The 23,935-nt window shown below is 41.7% G+C and overlaps 2 pseudogenes and 1 gene segment (V, D, J or C); 2 read left to right on the top strand and 1 right to left on the bottom strand.

The window, feature by feature from the left end:
- The first annotated feature begins 7,766 nt into the window (after positions 1 to 7,766).
- On the top strand, positions 7,767 to 9,537 carry LOC123792263 (T cell receptor alpha variable 13-1-like). The segment is given in 2 exon segments: positions 7,767 to 7,962; positions 8,124 to 9,537. Coding segments are annotated over 2 exon segments (411 nt in total).
- Positions 9,538 to 14,583: 5,046 nt separating this feature from the next.
- Positions 14,584 to 15,898, bottom strand: LOC123792248 (MOB kinase activator 1A pseudogene; annotated as a pseudogene).
- Positions 15,899 to 18,073: 2,175 nt separating this feature from the next.
- LOC123792247 (T cell receptor alpha variable 9-2 pseudogene) lies at positions 18,074 to 18,578 on the top strand (annotated as a pseudogene).
- Positions 18,579 to 23,935: the final 5,357 nt, after the last annotated feature.

Consider the following 23,935-nt stretch of genomic DNA (forward strand, 5'->3'; position numbering starts at 1 on the left):
ATATACCACTCCCTTTCCTTGGGTGTGCTTGTTCTCTTCCTGATTTACTATATTTAGAAAACCTCAGTGTCTAGCTGCAGGAAACTACACACTAGGTGCCTATCAGGAAAGTAATTTCAGAAAGAGTTTATCAAATGAGCTGATAAACTACAGTTGCAAAGCACATTAAGAAAAATAATAGGAAAAGAAAGCCATCCAACACGATAATCAGAACATGAGTTCTCTCCATTCTTCCTCAGAGTTTTTCCTCTGCCTGGAGTAATTTTCACCTTGTAGGCTCATGGCTTGTTCCTTCAGTTCTTCCTAGTCTCTGCCCCTAGAAAAATATGTGCTTATAGTGAGGAATGCTTAAAACATTTTATTGAAGTGTAGTATTTCATATTTAAAAAAATCATCTTAACTACTACTCAGGAGGGTAAAGGATGTATAAATGAAAGCATATCCACAATATGGAATAAAATGGAACGGAGGATCTATATGGGTTAATACACAAGATTTACCTTTGAGTTTATAAAGCAAGTTACAGAAAGGTAGACCAGAATGTTTATTTGTATTATAATGAAATCTAAAGAAAATACTGTCCATTTCCTGGTGATTGAAATCTAGTAAATTACATTGAAACATCAACCCCAATTGTACAAGATGAAGAACAACGTAGGGTAATAAGTGCCGAAAGGGTCAGAATTGGGGTTGGTAGTCAAAGGGATTTTAGTCTATAGGTAATGTTTTATTACTTTTAATAACTCATATATTCAAAATTCCTCCTATTGTTAAAAGTGATAAAAGTCATAAAAGCTATCATGAAGGTTTATGCATATTGTCTTCTATTCTTTCACCAAAAAGGGAAAGGGGAAAATGATCACATTCTTCATAAGATTTTGTACAATGACCCAAAGTATAAGCATTTCTACCTCTTTTGGGATCAGATAGTTCTTACTTTTCACTCCTCTTAGGGTCCTACTCATTGATTCTATTATAGTTATGTACATTTTTGCTTCCCCTGTAGACTGTAAACTAGAATTATCCACGTTTATGTATTATTTTTAAAAAATCATTCATTCATTCATTCATTCATTCTTCATTCATTCGTAACTTTTATTTACATTCCAATTAGTTAACATACAGTGTTATAGTAGTTTCAGGTGTACAATAGAGTGATCCAGCCCTTCCATAGAACACCTGAGGCTCATCAGGACAAGGGCAGTCCTTCATCCCCTCGCCTATTTAACCAATACCCCGCCCTCTCCCTCTGGTAACCATCAGTTTGTTCTGTTTAATTAAGAGTCCATTTCTTGATTTATCTCTCTCTGTCTTATTTTTTTCCCCTTTACTTATTTGGTTTGTTTCTTAAATTCCTCATGAGTGAAATCATATGGTATTTGTCTTTCTCTGACTGATTATTTCCCTCAATATTATACTCTCTACTCCTTTCATGTCATTGCAAATGGCAAGATTTCATTCTTTTAAATTGCTGAATAGTATTTCGTTACTCTTTTATAAATTCTTAGACCTAGTAAATTGCTCATCCCTGTTGACACTAAAGGCTCAGTAAGTATTTATGGATTTCCTTTGAACTAAGGTAATGAAATCAAATAAATAGCACAAGATGAGATTTACCAAATTATTTTCTGATATTAACTTCCATGCAATTCCATTTTAAAAGTAAGGTTCTTTCACTTTTAATCCTCATTCAATCAAAGCAGGTGTCTTCTTTTCTGACCATCTGCATTTCCTTCATCAGGAAGCTTGGAATGAATAGGGCTGGGGATATGTGTCTGCTGAGTTGCTTGGTCTGAAGGGGTCTTCGCTGACCTTTTCAGTCCTCTAGGGGGCACTGTAGGCCCTAAAAGAAACAAAGACTTTCTGATGGTGAAATCATTGAACAGTTAAAGAGAGAACAGAAATCATATAAGTTAGTCCAATTATAGATAGCAAAGATGGGGGTGAGGGGAGACAGGGTTTGTGTAAAGTTCATCTCAGGTTTTGAGTTCTGCCATTGCATAGCAACTTCAGACATCTGGAGGCCATGTCTCTAGAAATCCACTATGCAGATAATTCTTCACAGATACCAGGATAGGAATATTTCTACGCGTTGTGACCATGGAAGCTCAACAGAAAACATCCCGTTACCTGTTGTCAATTGTTATGAATAAAATCGCCCAAACGTACTGGTCTTGAAATTATTTCAAAACTGCAGATATCTTACCTTTTCATGTATCTCTGCTGAGAGCAGAGGGAACAAGGATGAAGAGAAGAAGATAGGAAACAATAAAGAACAAAAAGAGAAGGATCGGAAGAGGACAATATTGACTTTGAACAGCAAGGAGTGGCCTGGCCAGACTCAGCTGTGTGGGGGAGCTGGGTCCAAGAATTGCACAGGAGAAGTGGAGAGGTGAAGGTTAGAGAAGACACTATGCAGACATCTCATTTTCCACCAACCAAATTCTGATCGCAGTAATAATCAGTGCAGATGGTGACTGTCTTGGTTTCTAGAATTGTCTTGATTTCAAGAAATTGTAGTTACTTCAACAATATATAATGCATGCTATCAGATTGTTTTCCTTTATCAGTATTTTCACATAACTGAATTCTCACATTGTATGTCAAACTATGCAATTTGGGGAATGGAGACACTCTTTGCTATTTTTCAAGGTTTTGTGTAACTCCCTTTAGGCCCTGAGTCTTCTAGGAATATCATTCACCTCTCCTCACACACACATTAACCCACACATTTCTTACATAAAGTGTTTTAAGAAAACCCCCCTGGTATCTTCGTATATTGGAACTATTGCCCCTTAGCTCCCTGCACTGTTGGCAAGCACAATCTTGGAGAGATCATGGTGCACAATCTTGGGCCACTGTGGGTGGAGTCTCGAGTTCCGTGAGTGACAGGGCTGAGGTGTGACTGGTGCTCAGCGGCTGTGTTGGAACGATTGACTGTAAGACACAGTTTCTCTGGACCCAGGACTCCACTCTCTGCACAGTAGGGGTGTCGGTAACTCGGCAACTAGACAAGGAATCATGAGCAGACACTGGGGAGCTCTGCTGGGGCTCCTGTGGGTCCACGTTTGCTGTGAGTGGGGGCATCCAGACGGGGCTGGGGAGCGGTCCGCAGCCCTCAGTGGTGGGGGGAGCTGACACTGAGCTCTGAGAGGGTCCTACAGCCCCGGGGGTGTGTCTCGGGACATTTTACAAGTTTGGAAACTGCATCGGTGACCCCCTGGAGACTTGACTTGTGTTTGTTCTTCTCTTTCCACGCAGGGGTGAGAGGGCTGGAGGTGGAGCAGAGACCTTCAGCCCTGAGCCTCCAGGAGGGAGCCGGCGCTGCTCTGAAGTGCAATTTTTCTAGCTCAGTGAACAGGGTGCAGTGGTTCCGACAGAACCCCGGGGGCGGTGGCCTCACCTCCCTGTTTTTCATAGCTTCGGGCACGAAGCAGAGCGGAAGGCTCAACTGCACACTGAACACGAGGGAACGGTCCAGCGCCCTCCACATCGCGGGCTCCCAGCTGGAAGACGCTGCCTCCTACCTGTGCGCCGCGGAGACACAGTGCTGCCTGCTGATCTGGGGCCTGCACGCCAACTGCAGCTGCGCCTGTGCCCTGGCCCCTCTCTGGGACATCTGCACCCACAGCAGCCTTGGCTCCTTTTCAGATTTTCAGACCTATGTTACAGCACCTTTTCCCTCCAAAATGAGACCCATCAGGATTCTCATTTCACTTGCTTTTCTTGCCCTTTTTCTTCCCAGTAAGACCTTTGGAAGTAAAAATTCTACCATGGAACCATTGGAGCAAGTGATGGAGATGCCCATATCCCATGCCCTCGGAAAGCAGATCTCCCGGCAGGTAGCATAAAATGTGTGTGTATATTACTCAAACGGAAAAGGCTTGAAAAATTGGATACTCTTCAACAAATAGAGATGACTGAATTTTTTAGTTGCCATAGAAGGTTTTATTTTCAAAGAACAGTAAGGAGAACGTGTATGGTATTTTTAAAGTTTGTGTTCAGCTTTTTCACGCTGGGAAATGCAAATATAATAAAATAATTTTATTGAGGGTCAGACACTCTACTTGTCTTATTACATGTATTTTCTATTTCAGTAATGTAATACCCTGTAAATAGGTACCTTTATTTTATGCACGAATAAAGGGAAGATTTTAGAGCATAAGTGACTTGGTGGAGCTCATATTATTCCAAAGTTAGTGAATCTTAGGTGACATGAGAGCTTATCCTCTGCATACCTGATATACAGACTCTAAAGAATCACAAAATCTGAATGATTTCCTAATTTGTACGATGTGTTGACGTGTATCACTGACAGAAGTAGCCAATTCAGTCATTTCTAAATAGCACCTTGTGGGGAAGAGCTCATGGAAATTTTCTTTCTGTTCCAAGAAAATCCATTGTCCTTCCTTGTGTTTTGAATGAATCTATTGTCATGATTATGTAACATCATTCCAGGTTTGGAAAAGGGAGCAAAGAGCTTCCAGGATTCCCCTAAAGAACCCATCTGTGTTGTAGCCAGAGACAAAGACTGCTGACCCCAAACCCAAAGTTGAAACTTGCATGTGTAAGGATTCCAGCACAAATTGAATTCCAGCCTGCTCTGATTGTTATGTTGATGAAAGGGCATTGACAGGAAAGACTGGGTCCCTGAAAATTCAGAAGGAGATAAAGGGCAGACTCCCAAAGCTGGGAGCAGCCAGCTTCTTGATCATGGGACATGGGCAGTTACACAGCCCCCTGCTCTCCCAAGGAAGCCTGCTCTTGGTTTAATGCTGGGCCCTCACTGTCTTGAAATTCATAGTAATTTTATCTTTGTCCTTGTCCTTTCTAAGTGAGTCCAGTGAGTGGGAGGAGCAAGTGCCTGAGCAGAGAGATGCCTGGGGCAGCAGGACACAGGCAGGAGCGCACCCAGGCTCCAGGTCTGGGTCAAGGCAGGTGGTGTGTGCGCTGAGCAGGGGGCAGGGCCACCTGGGATCTGTGGCTGCTTTGGACTAGCTGGGGTTTTGACGCCAGCAAAGGGTGTAGTGAATACTGTCAGGAAATTACTACAGAAGGAAAGTGTATTCATGTACCTTTCAATTAAGGGGTTTGGCAGGTTTTTACACAACAAAACACACTTATCGTGTGATCCCACAGTGGCTTCCTGAGTATTTACCCAAAGGGGTTGAAAACTTATGTCCACACACAAACCTGCACACAAGTGTTTTTCGATAGTTTATTCACATTTGCGAAAACTTGGAATTAGGCAGCATGTCCTTCAATAAGTGAATGAATACATGAATGGTGGTTCATCCAAACAATGGAATATGGTTTGCTGTTAATAAGAAAGGAGCTATGAAGCCAGGAAGAGATAAGGGAAACTTGCATGCATTTTACTAAGTGAATACAGCCCTCCTGAAGAGGCTACATAAGGTATGATTGTGACACCGTGACTTTCTGGAAAAGGCAAAACTACAGAAGGAGTAAAAGGATTGTGATTGCCAATGGTTGAGGGCAGCGAGAGGGATGAAGAGCACAGAGCGTGTTTAGCACAGTGAACCCACTCTCTCCAATACTATGATTCTGGATGCATTCCTTGTACATTTGTTCACACCCACAGAATCTACAACAGCAAGAGTGAACTCTAGATAAACTGTGGCCTTTGGGTGACATGATGTGGCCAACTAGCGCCTTCCATTGTGAAAGAGCCACGGGGAAGGTGATAGTTGGAGGGCTATATACCTGTGTGGGGGCACGAGGTGCCCTGGAAGCCTCAGTACATCTGACTCATTTTTCTTTGAACCTGGTTGAGATGGTTGAAAAGAAAAAAGTCTTTAAAACATTAAAATCAGAGACACAAAACTAATGTGGATGAAGAGTTAAAGCATTTTAGAAAAATGTTTCCCCTAGAAACATTACCTGATGACATCTTTTCCCAGCTTTTTGAATAAAGATCCCAAATTTTCATCTTGAAATCATCTCAAAAATTGTATACGCATCCCTGGCTGGAAATTTTGAACCTCCAAACTAAAGTTCTAAGGAGAAAGCCAGAATCCAGTAAGCAATTAGGCGTTTTAGAACGTGCTTCTCGCTTTCCATGTTAGTAAGCTCACCCACCTCCTCTAGTTGGTCTCAACCGGGGGGTTCTTTCTTTTTTTCATACAATACATATATACACAAGAAATATGACTCCGGTAACATCCAGCTTACCCATGGCTTAGCCATGGAGCCCCCTGGTCTCACTGTCTGTGAAGGGCTTTCAGTCCGTGAATAAAGTCTCATTTTAGTCCATGTTAGTTCTTGATACATTATTGATCTCATAGAACAAATGAAAACCCAGACAGGATTTCATCCTGAGGACGGTGTCTTTGCTTCTGAAGAGTCCTCAGGGTGGGTTAGGGTCAACCTCAGACCCACTAGGTCCCGTGTGGTTGTGAAAATGGTCTTGGGGTCCATGATGGAGATAATTTCACCCCACTCTGACACCAGTCCATTGCACACAATCAGTTCTCAATACATATATGCGTTGTTACATAGTATCAAAGAAATTTAGAGCTGGAAGAGCCCTTAGAAATCCTTTATTCCAACTTCATTTTACACATCAGAGACTGTATCCAAGATGACAGTATGGAACAATTAGGTAGTGAATAAGCTGGGCAAGAAAGAAAGTGGGTTTCCTCACCTTCGGTTTAGCATTCTTTCCCTTGCCTCCTTGCTGTAGGGTCATTGGGCTGGGTAGAGAAAAAATGTCTAATGGAAGCCCAGCCATATCTCTGCAGCTTGGCTCTGAGAAGATTGTGGCCCATTTAGTTTGAATGCCTGAATAGAGAGGTCCAATTTATGTAGATGTCTGAGACCTTGGGCAGGAAGGGAGACTAAGGCTGAGCCGCTGTTACTCTACCAGCAAACTCATGCATCACTCTCTGTCTCAGTAGGAGAGAGCCAAAGGTGATGGTGCCCTGTGAACACCGACGTGTGTTTCTAAGGACTTTCCCCCAAATAGCAAATATATTTATCATCCCAGGTGGACATTTCTTGAAGCTAGAAGGAGTATAATGAGCATAACTCACACATTGTCTGCAAAACAATCATTGGATATTTAGGGTTCTTGCTGCCGGCAGTCCATGTTCTTGTTAGTACCCTTCCCAGAGCGCACGTAATAGTTATGCTTCCCTGGATTTTTTTCTCATAGAGGTCATCAGAAGATTCTAAGAAATTCAAATGAATTAATTAAGAATGAGAAAGGGGTTTTGTAAGAGAAAGCTAATTCTGGAAACTCACAGGGCTGAAGAACTTTATCAATGAGTCTTGGGGAAAGGACATTGTAGTGGAGTTTAGGAGAAATATGATGGAGTATGGAACGTGAAGCTGTGTTGGCCAGGAAATGGGAAGCATGAGAGAATAGGTCGTTAATACTTTAGAGGAAATTCTCCTGAGGCTATGAGTCAGTAACTGCATTGGAGGACATGCCAGCTTTTTTGATTTGGGAAAATGAAACCACTTCAAGAATAGACTCATATGGTTTTATTTTCTGAGTTTGCAGCTTGATGTTTTCTCAGAATTTCTACTCTTTCAGTACTTCGCATTATATAAGACACATAGCATTCAAATAGATTTCTGAAAGCATGTCAGATTTCTCCATGCAAGTTTGTCCCTCGGAGGCACAGGCGAGGAGAAGCGCATTTCCCCGTGAGATCAGTAGCGCTGTGACCACAGACGGAAGTGCACCTGCACCGACGCAGAACACGTGGAGGGCTCGTTTTCGTGCATCTGGTGCACTAGACTGTGGCAGGAGCAGGGCCTTTTTCTCATTGGCTGGTGAACAACGTGGGAAAGTCCTCTGTTAGAGGAAGGGGATGGCCTGGCAAGAGCAGGAGCTGAGCTGGCTGGAGGCTGCAGTTCTGAAGCTGGTCTAACGGGGAGGAGCCATGAGGACACCCAGGGGAGCTTTAATCGTGTTCTCGTGGCTGCAGCTGAGCTGTGAGTTGTCAAGTATGGGACACGGAGGATATTAGTGCACAGCCTTCAGAAGTCAAGACTGGCTTTACTCAGGTTTCCTCCTGTTAGTGTAGAAAAGAGCATTCTGGAGCATAAGAACCTGGAATCTCTTCTCCTCTCTCTGACCTTTTCTTTCTGCACAGGGTTCAGCCGAGGAGAGACTGTGGAGCAGCGGCCTTCTACCCTGAGTGTGCGGCAGGGACGCAGCTCTGTCATCAACTGCAGCTATTCAGACAGTGCCTCAGAGTACTTCCCTTGGTACAAGCAAGAGCTTGGAAAAGGTCCCAGGTTCCTTATAGACATTCGTTCCAGCATGACCACAAAAGAAGACCAAAGGCTCACTGTCTTACTGAACAGGACGGCCAGACATCTGTCCCTGCACATCGCAGACACGCAGCCTGAAGACTCAGCTGTGTACTTCTGCGCGGCAAGCACACACTGCTCCCCAGACACCTGCCGCCTGCACTCCAACCTGCCACCGGGGCAGCCCCCTGGCCTTTGACACAGACCTTCCAGGATAGCGTTTGTGCTGTTGTCTGTCTGTAGGTGGAAGCTAATGTGTTAGACGTTAAAGGCATATAGTAAAATATTAGACTGGAGATGACCCAGACAGGGTAGGAACATTTTATTGGATGACTCTTGTTTAATAGATTCTTGAAGTGATTTTGTAATGTTTTATTTTCAAATTTTAAAGATGACTTTACATTTGCTATTCAGGTTCTGTACCTATAATAACTCCTTAGTACCAATATAACCGTCCTTATTATGGATGGACACGGAAACACTGTGTATCAAAACTAGCATTTATGATATTTCTGATTCTGAAACATAATGGGAAATACAGAAATACAGAAAGTGCAAATATGAAAGTGATAATTGTGTAGTCACATAATATTGCTAATATTCCTTTTAGTCTCTAAAAATCCTTATTGTAATTATGATCATGGTTTTTTCACTTTGTATTTTGATTTGAGCATGCCCCACTTCATCAATTTTTTCCTTCAAAGATCTGCTTTATTTTACTTTATTTTTTTAAGTTAGTCATTTAACATATGTTTTAAAATAGCTCTGTGAGATATTTTATTTAATTACATTTTCATAAAAATTTTGTTCCTCTGTATTTGCGGCAAAATTTGCAAAATTTGAGAGCCATTTCTGTATCCTTTGATCACTTTCTTGCTCAGAAATTGTGTCATGAATTTTCCTTTAGAGCCCAGGGATGGTATGTACTATTTGTGTGTTTGAGGGAAATTAAGATAGGAAGTGATTTGACAATGCGAGCTTCAGATAAAACCCAGAAATCTATTCTCATTTACAAAATTTTGTAAGTCTCTGTTCACAATTACCCTCTCATAGAATTTAGGAGACCAAATATTGTATTTCATTCGTGCTATATTTTCAGTAGGTAGAAGATACTTTTTTGCATAATTCCTTATCAGTAGCTGTTAAAGAAAGAAGGAAAGGAGAAATCTGCTCCTTACTCATAATTCTAATGTAAGCTTTGATTGAATTAAATTTATAAATTGATTTGTGAGAAATAAAAGTCCTTGAAGTATATGTCTGATTATTTGATTTTTTACAACATACTGTTTCATTCCATTTATGTGTCTCTTTCTTAATAATGCTCAGTTGTTTGAAGATAATTCAATTTTTCCTGGACTTGTAATTTTTTGTTATTATTATAATGAAAACTGATCTTTCTGAGATACATGGGAAAACTTTTATATGCATGTATCAGCCACCTTTTTTTTTTTTAAGATTTTATTTATTTATTTATTTGTCAGAGGAGAGTGAGAGCACAAGCAGGGGGAGCAGCAGGCAGGGGAGAAGCAGACTCCCTGCTGAGCAAGGAGCCTCATGCAGGACTCAATCTCAGGACCCTGGGATCATGACCTGAGCAGAAGGCAGACGCTTGATGGACTGAGCCACCCAGCGCCCCTCAGCTACTCACTAGTATTAGTATTGTACAAAGCCATTTGGAGTAATGGCTAATGCAGAGACGATGTGCGGCCAACCTCCCTGCCACACATGGTCACATTTCACAGAATCAAACATTACTAACCACAACCTTCTTTTTTAAAAAAAGTTATTTCTCTAGTGTTGTAGAGAAATCAAAGGAGTGAAGGAAGTTGCGTAAATATTTAATTCTCTCCTTCTTCCATTCCTGCTCAAGGGTAGGCTCCTGTCAATGTCCCTCCAGGCATTCCTAGCTAGGGATGGACCTAATCTGCCATTGTCATGGTGAGTGTGGCTAGCTGGCTTGTTCTCATTGGGAAATGCATCCGATTAAATTCAGTTTATCACACACAACGAAGGAGGTCAGGACGGCAACCCAACACGTCGATGGGCTCGATTCTCTCGCTCCTTGTACCCCCAGCTCCCTCGCCACAGAAGCAACCTGACTGCTGATTGTCCCATTTCCTGCCGGCCTGACAATGGGGTCAGAAGGAAGCACGCGTCTATGTTATCAGCTCATTTCTTCTTAAGTCAGTTAGAAGCAAGACAGAGGGTGCCCTTGCTACAGGTTTGAACGCTCGATCCTATTTAGAGGAGCACTGACGTAGTGGAAGCAGCAAGGGTTTAGCCGGAGTGCGCGGGGAGCCCGTAGCTCAGATCCAGACAGGGTCAGGCTTCACACCTTCACGCGGGGGGCGTGTCTGTCTCCTAATGCCTGGGACCGCGGAGCACCAACTTCAAGGACTTCTCTCCATCCTGTGAAGCCAGACTGGGTGCTGAGAGTCTCTCTCTCTCTTTTTGTTTGTTTGTTTTTTTTTTTTTGCTGATGATGTGATGATCCTGTGACATCTTTTTTTATTATGCTATGTTAGTCACCATACAGTACATCATTAGTTTCTGATGTAGGGATCCATGATTCATTGTTTGCATATAACACCCAGTGCTCCATGCAATTCATGCCCTCCTGAATACCCATCACCAGGCTAACCCATCCCCCCACGCCCCTCCCCTCTGAAACCCTCAGTTTGTTTCCCAGAGTCCATAGTCTCTCATGGTTTGTCTCACCCTCTGATTTCCCCCCCTTCAGTTTTCCCTTCCTTCTCCTGATGTCCTCCGTGCTGTTCCTTATGTTCCACATATGAGTGAAATCATATGATAATTGTCTTTCTCTGCTTGACTTGTTTCACTTAGCATAACCCCCTCCAGTTCCTCTTCCGTTGGCTTTCTCCAGGCCGGTGCTGACTGCGTATGTGTGGTTTCTCCCAACCCGGGAGATGGGCTGCTCTCTGCACACGCTCACTAGCCACTTACAGAAGCTCCCTCTTGCTGCCCCCGAGCGCGCTGGTGGCAGGTCGCAGGGTGCGATGATGTGCGGGTGAGGCACTGAGTGTCGTGTGTAGTGGTTCGTGTAATTAGGTTTGTTGGCTGTGAGTCATCTGTACTGGCATTTAGTTTCTAGGGGTCTGCTCTGTGATGCAGCTTGTACTAGGGTTCATTCCTTCTTACTAACGCCTCCAGCATAGCTGTGCTCAGTCTGCATACTGGACGTTTCCCTGCTTCCCACCAGTCTTATCCACAAATGCTCATCGCTAGGGGCTCTTAGGGGGACACCGTGAAGGTGCAGAGTGTGAATTTTCCTCTTTGTCTGTTCCTGCTCTTTGCTTCAATCTTTCTTCAAAAATCTCTTTTTGCCAACACATGACTCAGTTTGCACACTTCCAAGCCCTCCTTGTTTCATCAATGTTCCACACTCCAAAATCCTCATTCTCTCCATTTCCCGCCTTCCACCCCTAACCCCATTCCTACAGTGCCTTAAAAATCGATGGTAATGGGTGGTTGATATTTGGGCTTTCATTGTAACCCCCTCTCATATTTGATTTGAAGGTACATGTGTAGAGTAGAAATCTTAACAAGAATCTCTTTAAATGTTTCTAATTACAGAATTTCACCATTTTAACACAACATAATGTCCTCAGGGTTCATCCATGTTGCACAAATTTAACAATTTACTATTTTAACAATTTTCAAGTGTTCAATTCACTTGTATGAAATAATTTACATTGTTGTTCAACCAGCACCACCACCCATTTCTAGAATTCTTTACATCTTGAAAAACTAAATATTTGTACTCATTAAGCGATTACTCTCCATTACTCCACCCTCCAGTCCTTGGGAACTACCACTCTGCTTTGTGTTTCCACGCGTTTGACTACTTTAGATATCTCATAGAAGTGGAATTATGCAATATTGGTCATTTCGTGACATTGCATTGGACATAATGTCCTCAGGGTTCATCCATGTTGCAGCATGTGACAGAGTTTATTTCCTTTTCAAGGTTGAATAATATTCCAGTGTATGTCCTATCCCATTTTGTGTATCCATTCCTATTTGTTGATGGACTTTTGGGTTGCTTCCACCTTTTGGCAGAAGCAGGAATTCATAAACCTCTCAATATTTTCTGTATATAGATGAATCCCTTCCATTTTTGAGTATATTCCACAAGCGGACTGCTGGGTCATAAGACAATTCTATTTCTAAATTTTGGAGAAGTATTTATACCTGTGAACTGGAACAACTATGCTCTAGACTGAGCTACCACAAGCAAGTTTCAAGGAACAGAGTGACCACTAGTCATGAATGGAGTGCCAATATTGGTGAACCACAAAATCCTAGAAGAGTTCTCCACTTTTGCCACAACGCATTGCATAGATCAGGTGTCGGTAATTGGTCTGAATGGAATGGTGAAGCCGATACCCAGTGGTCAGCTCCTGAATAGCAGTTTGGGCCTCCATTATATTTTCTTTCCTCTTTTGGTAAAAGAGCCAAACCTGGACTTATTTAAATCTTCTTTATTAGTTACAATGTATAATAAAGAGTGTTAAATAGTGTCTTAAGATATTTCAAAACCTTGGAAAGAAGTCATTTTGCTACCCTCTAGTCTCTCTCTCAAATTTTCTGTCAACAATCTTTAGTGGCAAATACAGGGAACCGGTTTTTTGGTTTTTGTCTTTTTCATTTTAAAGAATAGTACTTTATTGAATAAGTTCTCTTCACAGAAAAATAAGCTTTAATCTATGATGACTGCCAGATATACAGTGGAAAGCAATTTTCTTTGTTTTCCATACTGATGGCAAGGTTTCTACTAAATGAAAAAAGTCATAAAATTATGTTCACAAATATAGCACTCTATCTCAAAACATTTCACATGATTATTCACATCACTAATACCATGGCGTAAAAATCTGTCATTCTGTCAGATTAGATGACATATACCAGTAATGAAAAAAATGCAAAATCTTCTAACAAAAATTAATAAAAATGTACAAGGCTGTCCTTACATGCCTTAGGAAAATTATTTCTGATATACATACTCCTAAACCTTAAATAGGTTTATGTGAATAAAATACCAAGTAAAGATTAAAATTTAAAGTCATTTTAGAAATAACTCTGGTTACTCCCATACTACATAGGTCATATGAGGATTTAAACTGCAATCATGGATTTTGAAAAAAAAAAGTCTTATCTATAAAAACACTAGTATACAAACTTCAAACTAAAAGGTTATCCAAAGTAACACACGAATGTTCTAAATCTTAACGAAACTTAAAAATACCTCTTCTATCTGTATATAAAGGCAGAATAAAACTGATCTGATTGTGTTATTAGGTAATTTATTCTTTTTTTTAAAATAGATTTTATTTATTTATTTATTTGACAGAGAGAGAGATAGCCAGCGAGAGAGGGAACACAAGCAGGGGGAGTGGGAGAGGAAGAAGCAGGCTCCCAGCGGAGGAGCCTGATGCCGGAACCCCGGGATCATGCCCCAAGCCAAAGGCAGAGGCTTAAGGACTGCGCCACCCAGGAGCCCCATTAGGTAATTTACTCTGGAAACTTGTTAAAGCATTGGTGGAAATTCTCAATAGCCATTATGCTGTCACCTGAAGCACTCAGTCGTTTTCTTCAGTAAAAGAATAAGTAAACTAATAGACTACATGTTAGTTGATGAGGGAGCAGAAGGCTGGCTGAAGACAAAGCATAAACTGACACCCTGCGACCTCCCCCCACTCTGCACTCTTGGGTGGGACAGGTGTGACATTCTTCCAGGAAGTTCCCAACAATGCCTTGCTAGAGGGAAAAACAACCTTCACTTGACAATGGCAAGGCCTCCACTGAGTCTTCCTTAACATATGAAAGTTTTCTCAACCTCCCTTTTCCTTACCTCCCCCAACCCCATGGTCTATAATCAGCCACCCCTCACAACCCGGGGCAGCAGCTCTTTCTGCCCATGGGTCCTGTCCCTGTGTTTTAATAAACCACCATTTTGCACCAAAGACGTCTCAAGAATTCTTTCTTGGTCGTGGGCTCCGGAATTCACGCCCCTGAACCTTGCTGATATCCCACAACCTCATCATTGTCATCCCCTATTACAACCAGTCTAACTCAGGAGGGGTCACACAGTGCCTCGGATTCACTGTGTCTTGAATTTCTCACTGACGGATTAGACCAATCTGCCTTTGGGACAATTTTATCAGTAGACACAAACAATAAGTGTATTTTTTATCCTGTTTTCTTAAAGTCTGTATCGCTAGTCTATAACAAATAGCAATGAGATAACTCTAGCTGATGAAGCAAGAGGGTCACTCTGTTCTAGAAGAAACATTTATCTGTCTTTGATCCAAGCTTCTCAATTAATCCCTGAAGAGGTGTCAACGCACGCCTATCAATCAGATTAAACTCCTGAACAAAGAAAATAAAGTGCTTAAAGGAGGTGTTGAGGTAGGCCTCCTCTTTTTTTTTTTTTAAGATTTTATTTATTTATCTGACAGAGAGAGAGAGACAGCCAGCAAGAGAGGGAACACAAGCAGGGGGAGTGGGAGAGGAAGAAGCAGGCTCCCAGCGGAGGAGCCTGATGTGGGGCTCGATCCCAGAACACCGGGATTATGCCCTGAGCTGAAGGCAGACGCTTAACCACTGAGCCACCCAGGCGCCCCAAGGTGGGCCTCCTCTTGATAAATATGGCCACAAACCAGGAACAGATGCTTCAGAATGATCTTTGACACACACATAAAGTTTTTTGGAAATGGGATACCAATCTTAGAAGGAAAAAGTTTCATCATCAAGCTGATCCTGAACCCAAGTCATCAAATAGTCAATGTATTTTGGTGCAGAACTTTGATTGGCTTTTTGATATTAGTACCGTCTGCCCAATGATATTCGTGTCTTGGACCTGCAGGCATGACTGGACAGCTTGCTTCAGAGCAGAGTTCTGTAACAGTTCCATACAGCGTGTTGATCCGGTTGAAGGGATCCACAGTGTTAACTGCAATGCACTCACTGAGGTCCCCCCCCCCTTTGGCAACATAACAGCTTGTCTCAGATTCCCACTTCCTAGGGTTGCTTCTGCCTGTTTTAAGAGTTCACACTGACAAGAGCCCTCAGGGATATTCTTCTTTAGTTTGGCTACCCCCACCCTCCCGCGGGGTCTGGATTCAGAGTCCCAGCAGGAAGCACAAGGAAGCAAACTGTCCTCAGTTCCCAGCCAGTGGAACACCCGACGCCCCTGCTTTGAACTAGGGGTCTAGTGGGTGCAAGTTGCTGTGCTCGCCTCCCCCACCATGCCAACCTGAAAATCAGGGAAAGGTTTTTGCTATCATCCAGCTCTGTGCTCGAAAGTATTAGCTTTGCCATCAAGTTCTTGATACTTTCAAGCTTGCTTTATTCTTTGTAAATTTGAGAGTGATATCTCCTTTAATATTTTGTCCTGACAATTTATTAATAATATATCCAAAATGACAAGTAGCAGATGAGCAATTTAGGAGGGTATCTCAATAGGTACAGAAAAATGATTCGACAAATCCAGATTCATTCCTAAGAGAAACTCTCAGCAAATAAGGAACTGAAGGGAATTTCATTAATGAAAACAGGGCTCAACCAAAAACCTACATCAAATGTCATACTCCATGGTGAAAGCCTAAACACTTTCTCCTTAGCTTCAGAAATAAGGGAAGAGTTTTGGCTCTCAGCACTTGTAGTTAAGGTTCCAGCCAATGCAATACGGCACGAGGAAGAAACAAAGCCATACAGTTTGGAAAGAAAGAAGTAAACTTATCTTTATTAACAGACAGCATAATTGAGCAGAAAATGCAAGGGAATCTACAAAACAGCTGCTAGAACAAATTGGTCTAACAAAGTCAAATGTGCACCTACCATATTCCACTCTCGGAAATCGATCCAATAGAAATGAAAGCGTATGTCTATAAAAATCTTGTACAGAAATGTTCATAGCAGCTTTATTTGTAACAGCCCCACTGGGACTAATCCTTAGGGTAGCGGCAGGTGAATAAACACATTGGTTCATAGGCACGTGATGGGATTCTACATAGCAGCAAAAAGAAACGAAGTTTTGATAATTAAGTCTATGGACGGTTCGGAAAATAACTATGCTGAGAAGAAACCAGACAAAAGAGTACATAGGAGTCCATTTATACAAAAGTATAAAATATACAAACTAATTCACAGAAGAGTTCTCTGAAATGGGGGTGATGAGGGTTGAGAAAAGGAAACTTTTGGGGTGATGCATATGTTCGTTATCTCAGTTGTGGTGATGGCTGCACAAATACCTACATACGTCAAATCTCATAGAATTGTTTGATTTTGTGTTTTTGGTTATGTAAATTATGTGTTAATAAAGGGTTAAATATCCAAATTCACTATGCAGTATCTTCCCTCGATGACATGCAAGTCTTCTTTTGTGACATCAAATGCAAACTATTTCTCTTGTCCACTTTCATTGGCCTGAAATTGTGTTTTTTTAAAGTTATGCATAAGAACTTTTTTCATCCATGTGCTAATCTGTTTATTTTCAACCAGCATTATCACAGCCTATTTCCCATTGTTCCTGCATATCTGAATAGACATTTGTAGTGGCTTGTCCAAAATTGCTTTCTAGCGTAATGATGAGGCAGGTTCTGACAATGTGATTTGGAAGACGAAGGGGAAGTGAAGGGGTGCATGAACCAAAACAGTATCCAGGCCCGAATTTCTTACTTCACTCTGCACCTGGAAAACATTTCCCACGTTGGCTCTGGACTCCTGATGTTCCTCGACCTGAATGTGTGGGAAATCGGCTCCAGGAAACAGCTGAGCTAAGCTTCCTTATGTGTCTAGAGTAAATGTTTACAGGGCTTTATGGAAGATGAGTCCCTCTCCAGAACTTTTTCATGAAAATCCTGATTTCTTACCTTTTGGCAAAAATTATTTGATTAACGTTTGACAACAAAATGTGTCAGATGGATGGTAATAGAAAGCATCCTTGAGGCTAAACCTGTTAGGAGGATAGGATTAGTATTTGTTGCCTAATTCACATATTCTAGTCACCTTATGTTGGAGTCAATAAAACTGTGAGAACATAAGAATCTCAGATCATTCTATAGCGTTTCAGTGACTCCGTGTATGATGTTTCTTCGGTCTATAATTCTTATATTTCACTTTTTAATTATTCTAAAAATCAGGAATATTTGACTATTACAATGTTTGATTATCAAATAGTGTGACTTCTTCTGAAAGCTTTTCTTAAAAAGTAGTATTTCTTGCAATTGCTAATAGTTTAGGAACAAGTAAATAGGGTAATTCAATTAAAGGCCTTTGTTCATTATTTTTGTTTAATTTAAAAGTATTTAGTGAGTACTTAAAAAATGACAGTCACGGTTCTAAATATTAGGTTACAGGCTGGCCCACATGGACGCATGAGAATGTGAAACACTGTAGTAAGATGCTTAGAAGATTGTTACCCTCCAGCTACAGAAACGCCCTGGGATGCTGTGTTAATGAACTTCCATATCAGGTAGAGTCTTAAGAACAAATAGACCTGAGAGGACAGAACTGCTGTTGTTCAGACTTCCAAGGGCACCTGAAGACTGACATGTGCCTCATGAAGTCAGGGATGAAACACATGGCTGACTTGGGGAGGACTCTGGCCAACATACAGGCACTTCAGTCCCTGTCCGCCAGGGGGCGCAGCTTCCTACCACAATCACATTTCCTGTGTGAAATGTGGGCTTCCCCTCATCATTTCTCTGTCACTCCAAGGTTTCTTCATGGTAAGAATGAAGAACATTATTTAGGTGACACTGCAGAGATGAAGTGTTCTCTAGGCTTTGTGACTGTGGTACTCTTCATGCTTGGTAAGTAAAATGCTTCTTAAAACTTGCGATTCTTTTTTCCATTGTGTCTGCAAAACCTTTAACTCTAATTTTATCCCAGAGCTTTATGCTCAAGGTGACACAGGTCTCTTTTCTCTTTCCTCAGGACAAACCCATGGAGACTCAGTGACCCAGACGGAAGTCCAAGTGACTCTCTCAGAAGAGGCTTCCCTGACTATAAACTGTACTTATATAACGACGAGTTTCCCCACTCTTTTCTGGTATGTCCAGTATCCGGGAGAAGGTCCACAGCTCCTCCTGAAAGCCTTGAGGGACAAGGAGAAGGGAACCAGCAAAGGATTTGAAGCCACCTATGACAAAGATTCTAAATCTTTCCACCTGGAGAAAGGCTCAGTGCAAGCGTCAGATTCAGCTGTGTACTACTGTGCCATGAATGACACAGTGATGGGGACTGCAGGGGGAGCTGAGCGCAAACTCTGAGCAGAACAGGGGCCTGGATCCTGAGTGTCTCTGACTGATCCACTCTGGTTCCAGCTCAGTCTGTGGTTGTCTGTCCCTCAGCATCTGCTTGATACAAAATTGCAGAGACATTAAGAGTATAGGAACCAGGGGCTCCTGGGTGGCTTAGTCGCTAAACATCTGCCTTTGGCTCAGGGCGTGATCCCAGAGTCCTGGGATCGAGCCCCACATCAGACTCCTTCGCTGGGAGCCTGCTTCTTCCTCTCCCACTCCCCCTGCCTCTGTTCCCTCTCTCGCTGGCTGTCTCTATCTCTGTCAAATGAATAAATAAAATCTTAAAAAAAAAAAAAAGAGTATAGAAACCAGAAGTAACATCCCCAAAACCAGCTGTTCCTTAGTGACACTGAGTACAGCTTGATTCCAAGAGCTCCTCAGCCAGGGCATAAGTGACTTCAAGGTAAAACCACATAACACTGAAGTAGTCTTGGGGTGCCTGGATGGCCCAGTAGGTTAATAGTCTGACTCTTGATCTGTTTAGGTCATAATCTCAGGTTTGTGTGATAAAGCCTCACGTCAAGCTCCGTGCATGCTGAGTTGGGATTCTGCTTCTCTCTCTCTCCTTGTCCTTTTGTCCTTCCCCTGTTGCCCCTCCCCCATTGACTCTGTCTCTCTCCAAAATAAATAAATAAATAAATCTTTAAAATAAACAAACAATTACCAATGAATTAGTGTCTTGTTCATCTTTGCAGTGAAATTCTAGGCTGAGAAGTTGTTCAGGGCACGCTGGAGAGGGTTGGTGTGTCTATGACCCTTCTAGAGATAAACAGTGTGCCTGAGAAGGTGACCTCTGCCCAGTGTCTTCCTGACAGAGTGTGGCAGGAGAGCTGATGGGAGAGCTTCAGTCCAGAGCAGGTTTTATTAGAGAAAGAAGGGGAGAGAAGAAAGGAGGAGGGACACATGTACCCGAGCAAGGAAAAGAGAGGCCAGCAACTTCTGCTCTGCTTTCTTTTCTAGTAAATTAGGTGATGGACACAGACTGATATTCAACATGAAGGGGTGGGGGCAGAAAGAGAATGGAGGAAGTGGGTCATGTCCTGGCCAGTTAAACAGATCAGTTGGCCTTCTGACATTAAGAACTCAAATAAATCATTCTCAGTATCCAGGAAATATGGTGAAAGAAAATGCTCTTGCACTGATATTTCCTAACAATATAGATTGATAGGTGACACTGGGATGGAATCCTATAGATTTCTTTAACTTCTGTTTACAGCCTCTCACAGAGAGCCACAAATCATGGGATTGGGAGAATGCATGGGAGTCAGTGAAGTTGTGCAAAAAGTAATAGAATCCCTAGTATGGGCCCTCAACTCTATGGTCAACTAATCTTCAACAAAGCAGGAAAGAGCATCCAATGGAAAAAAGACAGTCTCTTCAATAAATGGTGTTGGGAAACCTGGACAGCCACATGCAGAAGAATGAAACTGGACCATTCTCTTACACCATCTACAAAGATAAACTCAAAATGGATGAAAGACCTCGAAGTGAGACAGGAATCCATCTAAATCCTAGAGGAGAACATAGGCAATAACCTCTTCGACATAGGCCACAGCAACTTCTTTCAAGACATGTCTCTAAAGGCAAGGGAAAGAAAAGCAAAAATGAACTTTTGGGACTTCATCAAGATAAAAAAAAAAAACTTCTGCACAGCAAAAGAAACAGTCAACAAAACTAAGAGGTAACCCACAGAATGGGAGAAGATATTTGCAAATGACCTTTCAGACAAAGGGTGGGTATCCAAGATCTATAAAGAAATTATCAAACTCAACAACTTATAAAAACAATAATCCAGTTAAAAAATGGGCAGAAGACATGAACAGACACTTCTCTGAAGAAGATATACAAATGGCTAACAGACACATGAAAAGATGTTCAACATCACTAGCCATCAGGGAAATACAAATCAAAACCACAATGAGATATCACCTTACACCACTTAGAATGACAAAAATTAACAAAACAGGAAACAATAAATAATGGCAAAGATGTGAAGAAAGGGGAACCCTCTTACACTGTTGGAGGGAATGCAAGCAGGTGCAGCCACTCTGGAAAACAGTATGGAGGTTCCTCAAGACGTTAAAAATAGAGCTACCCTACGACCCAGAAATTGCACTACTAGGTATTTATCCTAAAGATACACATGTACTGAGAAGAAGGGACACATGTGCCCCAATGTTCATAACAGCAATGTCTACAATTGCCAAACTATGGAGTGAGCTTAGATGTCCTTCAACAGATAAATGGATAAAGAAGATGTAGTTCATATATACAATGGAGTATTACCCAGCCATCAGAACGGATGAATATCCACCATTTGCATCAACGTGGAGGGAACTGGAGGGGATTATGCTAAGTGAAATAAGTCAAGCAGAGAAAGACAATTATCATATGGTTTCACTCATATATGGAACAGAAGGAATAGCACAGGGGAAAGGAGGGAAACCTGAATGGGAAGAGATCATGGGGGAGACAAACCATGAGAGACTCTGGACTTCGGGAACCAAAATGAGGGTTACAGAAGGGGTGAGGTGGGATAATTGGGTGATGGGCATTTAGGAGGGCACGTGTTATGATGAACACTGGCTGTTATAAGCAACTAATGAATCCTTGAACACTACATTAAAAACTAATGATGTACTATATGTTGGCTAACTGAACATAATAAATAGTAGAAAAGCAATGTCTATATTGCACCGCCAGACTTTGCCAATATGGTTGCAATCCTCTTTATTTTTAAAGTATTGTTTAATGACTTATTTATTTATTTTAGAGTGAGAGTGAGAGTGAGTGAGATTATGGGGTAGGGGGTGTTGGGGGGAGGGACGGAGGGGGAGGGAGAGAGAATCTCAAGCACACTCCTCAAGGAGTATGGAGACTGACATGGAACTTGATCTCATGACCCTGAGATTATGACTTGAGCTGAAACCAAGAGGTAGTCAGTTAGCCAATCGACTGAGTCACCCAGGCACCATGTGATCTTCTTTAATATTGTCCCCTTATCAGTAGATTTTATGAATGAACTATGATCAGAGTATTAATACATTTCCTTATATATTAGTCATATATTCTTGGTTTAAATTAATTTTTTATTTAATTGGTTTAAATATAAACTTTTTTTCAAACCTCTGTAAATATAAAAGCATGTGAAAATGTAATTTAAACGATTCAAAAGGGTATATAATAAGAATTTTTCTCAGACTTTTGGACAAACATGGTAGATTAGGGGTGCTTGGCTGGCTCTGTGGGTAGAGCTGGGGCCCTGGATCTCAGGGTTATAAGTTTGAGCCCCGTGTGGTGTGTTGAGAGTACTTAAAAACAAAATCTCTAAAAAAACCCATGGGAGATTAATAATTTATCTCTTGATTTCTCTAAGACGCTATTAAGAAGATAGTAAAGACATCCCAAAGGGCAGAAAGCCACAAACAGAAAGAGAAAGAGGAAAGAAGCTATCAGCAAACAGTGATGCCAACCTGTTTTAGAAAATGAGCTGCATATGGAAAGGAGCAAACTTGCTTGAAAGACTAGGGGAGGGGAAACCCAGGGCTGGTGTGGAAGCCCCTCAGTGTGTGTTGTGCCCTGGGGAAAGGGTCAGGGAAAAGAAGCACCACATACTTTTGGATAATTGAGGAAGATGGTGTTGCCCGCGTTGGTGCGTGGGTGGGTGTGTGCATGTGTGTGTGTGTGTGTGTGTGTGTGTGTGTGTGTGTGTGTGTATGTTAAAGGTATTGGGGTGGAGGGAAGTAAAATAAATGGACCAAGTTAGAAAATTTCTAAGTTACAGAACAGCCATGCATCCACGGCCCTTTGTATGAAGGAATGATCACTTCTAAACCCAGCAGAATATTGGATATTGGTCTCTGAGGAATTGAGAAGAGCACATAAAAAATTTCCCCCAAATCTTATGCATTACTGAGCTCCTCCTACCACCCACTCAGGGACTTGTGTGACATTCTTCCAGGAAGCCCCCAACCATCTCAATGCTAATGCCTTGCCAGAGGGAAAAACAACCTTGACATGACAATGGCAAGGCCTCCTTACCTTGGGAGTCTTCTTTAACATATGTAAGTATTATCTCAACCTCCCTTTTTCCTTACCTTCCCCCAACCCCATAGTCTATCATCAGGCACCCCTCACAAGCCTGGGCAGCAGCTCTTTCTGCCCACAGGTCCTGTCCCCATGTTTTAATAAACCACTATTTTGCACTGAAGATATAGCAAGAATTCTTTTTTGGTCGTCGGCTCAGGACCTCACCTTACCGATATCCCAAAACCACATCATAGCAACTGTCTAGTCTTTCATCTTGCTCACGGACGAGTAACTCCTCATTACCTTGTCCCCAGTGCCCATGGGAACCTCTACCTTGATTCTATGAATTTGTCTATTTTAGACACCTCATTTAAGTGGAATCATGCATTATTTATCTTACTGTGACTGGCTTCTTTCAGTTATAGCATAATGTCCTCAGGCTTCATCCGCGTGCTTGCATATTGCAGGATTTCCTTTTTACTCTCAAGACTGAACAGTACCCCATTGTATGTACATACCACATTTTCTTTACCCATTCATCTGCTGCTGGACACTCAAGTTGTTTCCCCATCTTGGCTATTGTGAACAGTGCTGCAGTAAACATAGGAGTGCTTAATATCTTTTCCAGATCCTGATTTCAATTCTTTTTGGTATGTACTCAGAAGTAGGATTACTGGATCATATGGTAGTTCTATTTTGTACTTTTCGAAGAACCTCTACTCTGTTTTCCATGATTACACCATTATGCATTCCCACTAACATTGTGCAAGTGTTATAATCTTTTCACATCCTTGACAACACCTGTCTTTTGTGTTTTTGATTTATAAATTATGGATGATACCAGAGAATTTATTGTAACTGTAATGGCGAATACATAGAGATAGTTATTAACGAGGAACAAGAAAATAACACATGTTTAAAGTATGTTCTTTTTTCTCCCACTGTTACGTTGAGGCTAGTACCAACATTTTAAGTATTGAAATATATAATGGGACCCATTTTCACATAACTGCATGACTGTGTGAGGTGATATTTCATTGGGACTTTGATTTGCATTTTCCCATGATTAGTGATATTGAGTATTTTCTCACATACTTGTTTTGGCCATTTGAATATGTTCTTTAAAGAAATGTCTATTTCAGTCTTTAGACCATTTTTAATTGGCTGATGACTTTTTTTTTAAACTATTATTATAGGAGTTCCTTATGGTGTGGGTTTGGAATATCGGTGAGGTTCAGTGGGGTGGAGTCCAGAGCCAACGACCAAGAAGGAATTCTTGAGATGTCTGATGCAAA

This window comes from Ursus americanus, chromosome 35 (genome assembly GCF_024610735.1).
Source record: "Ursus americanus isolate L20-20 chromosome 35, mUrsAme1.1.p, whole genome shotgun sequence".
Lineage (NCBI taxonomy): Eukaryota > Metazoa > Chordata > Mammalia > Carnivora > Ursidae > Ursus > Ursus americanus.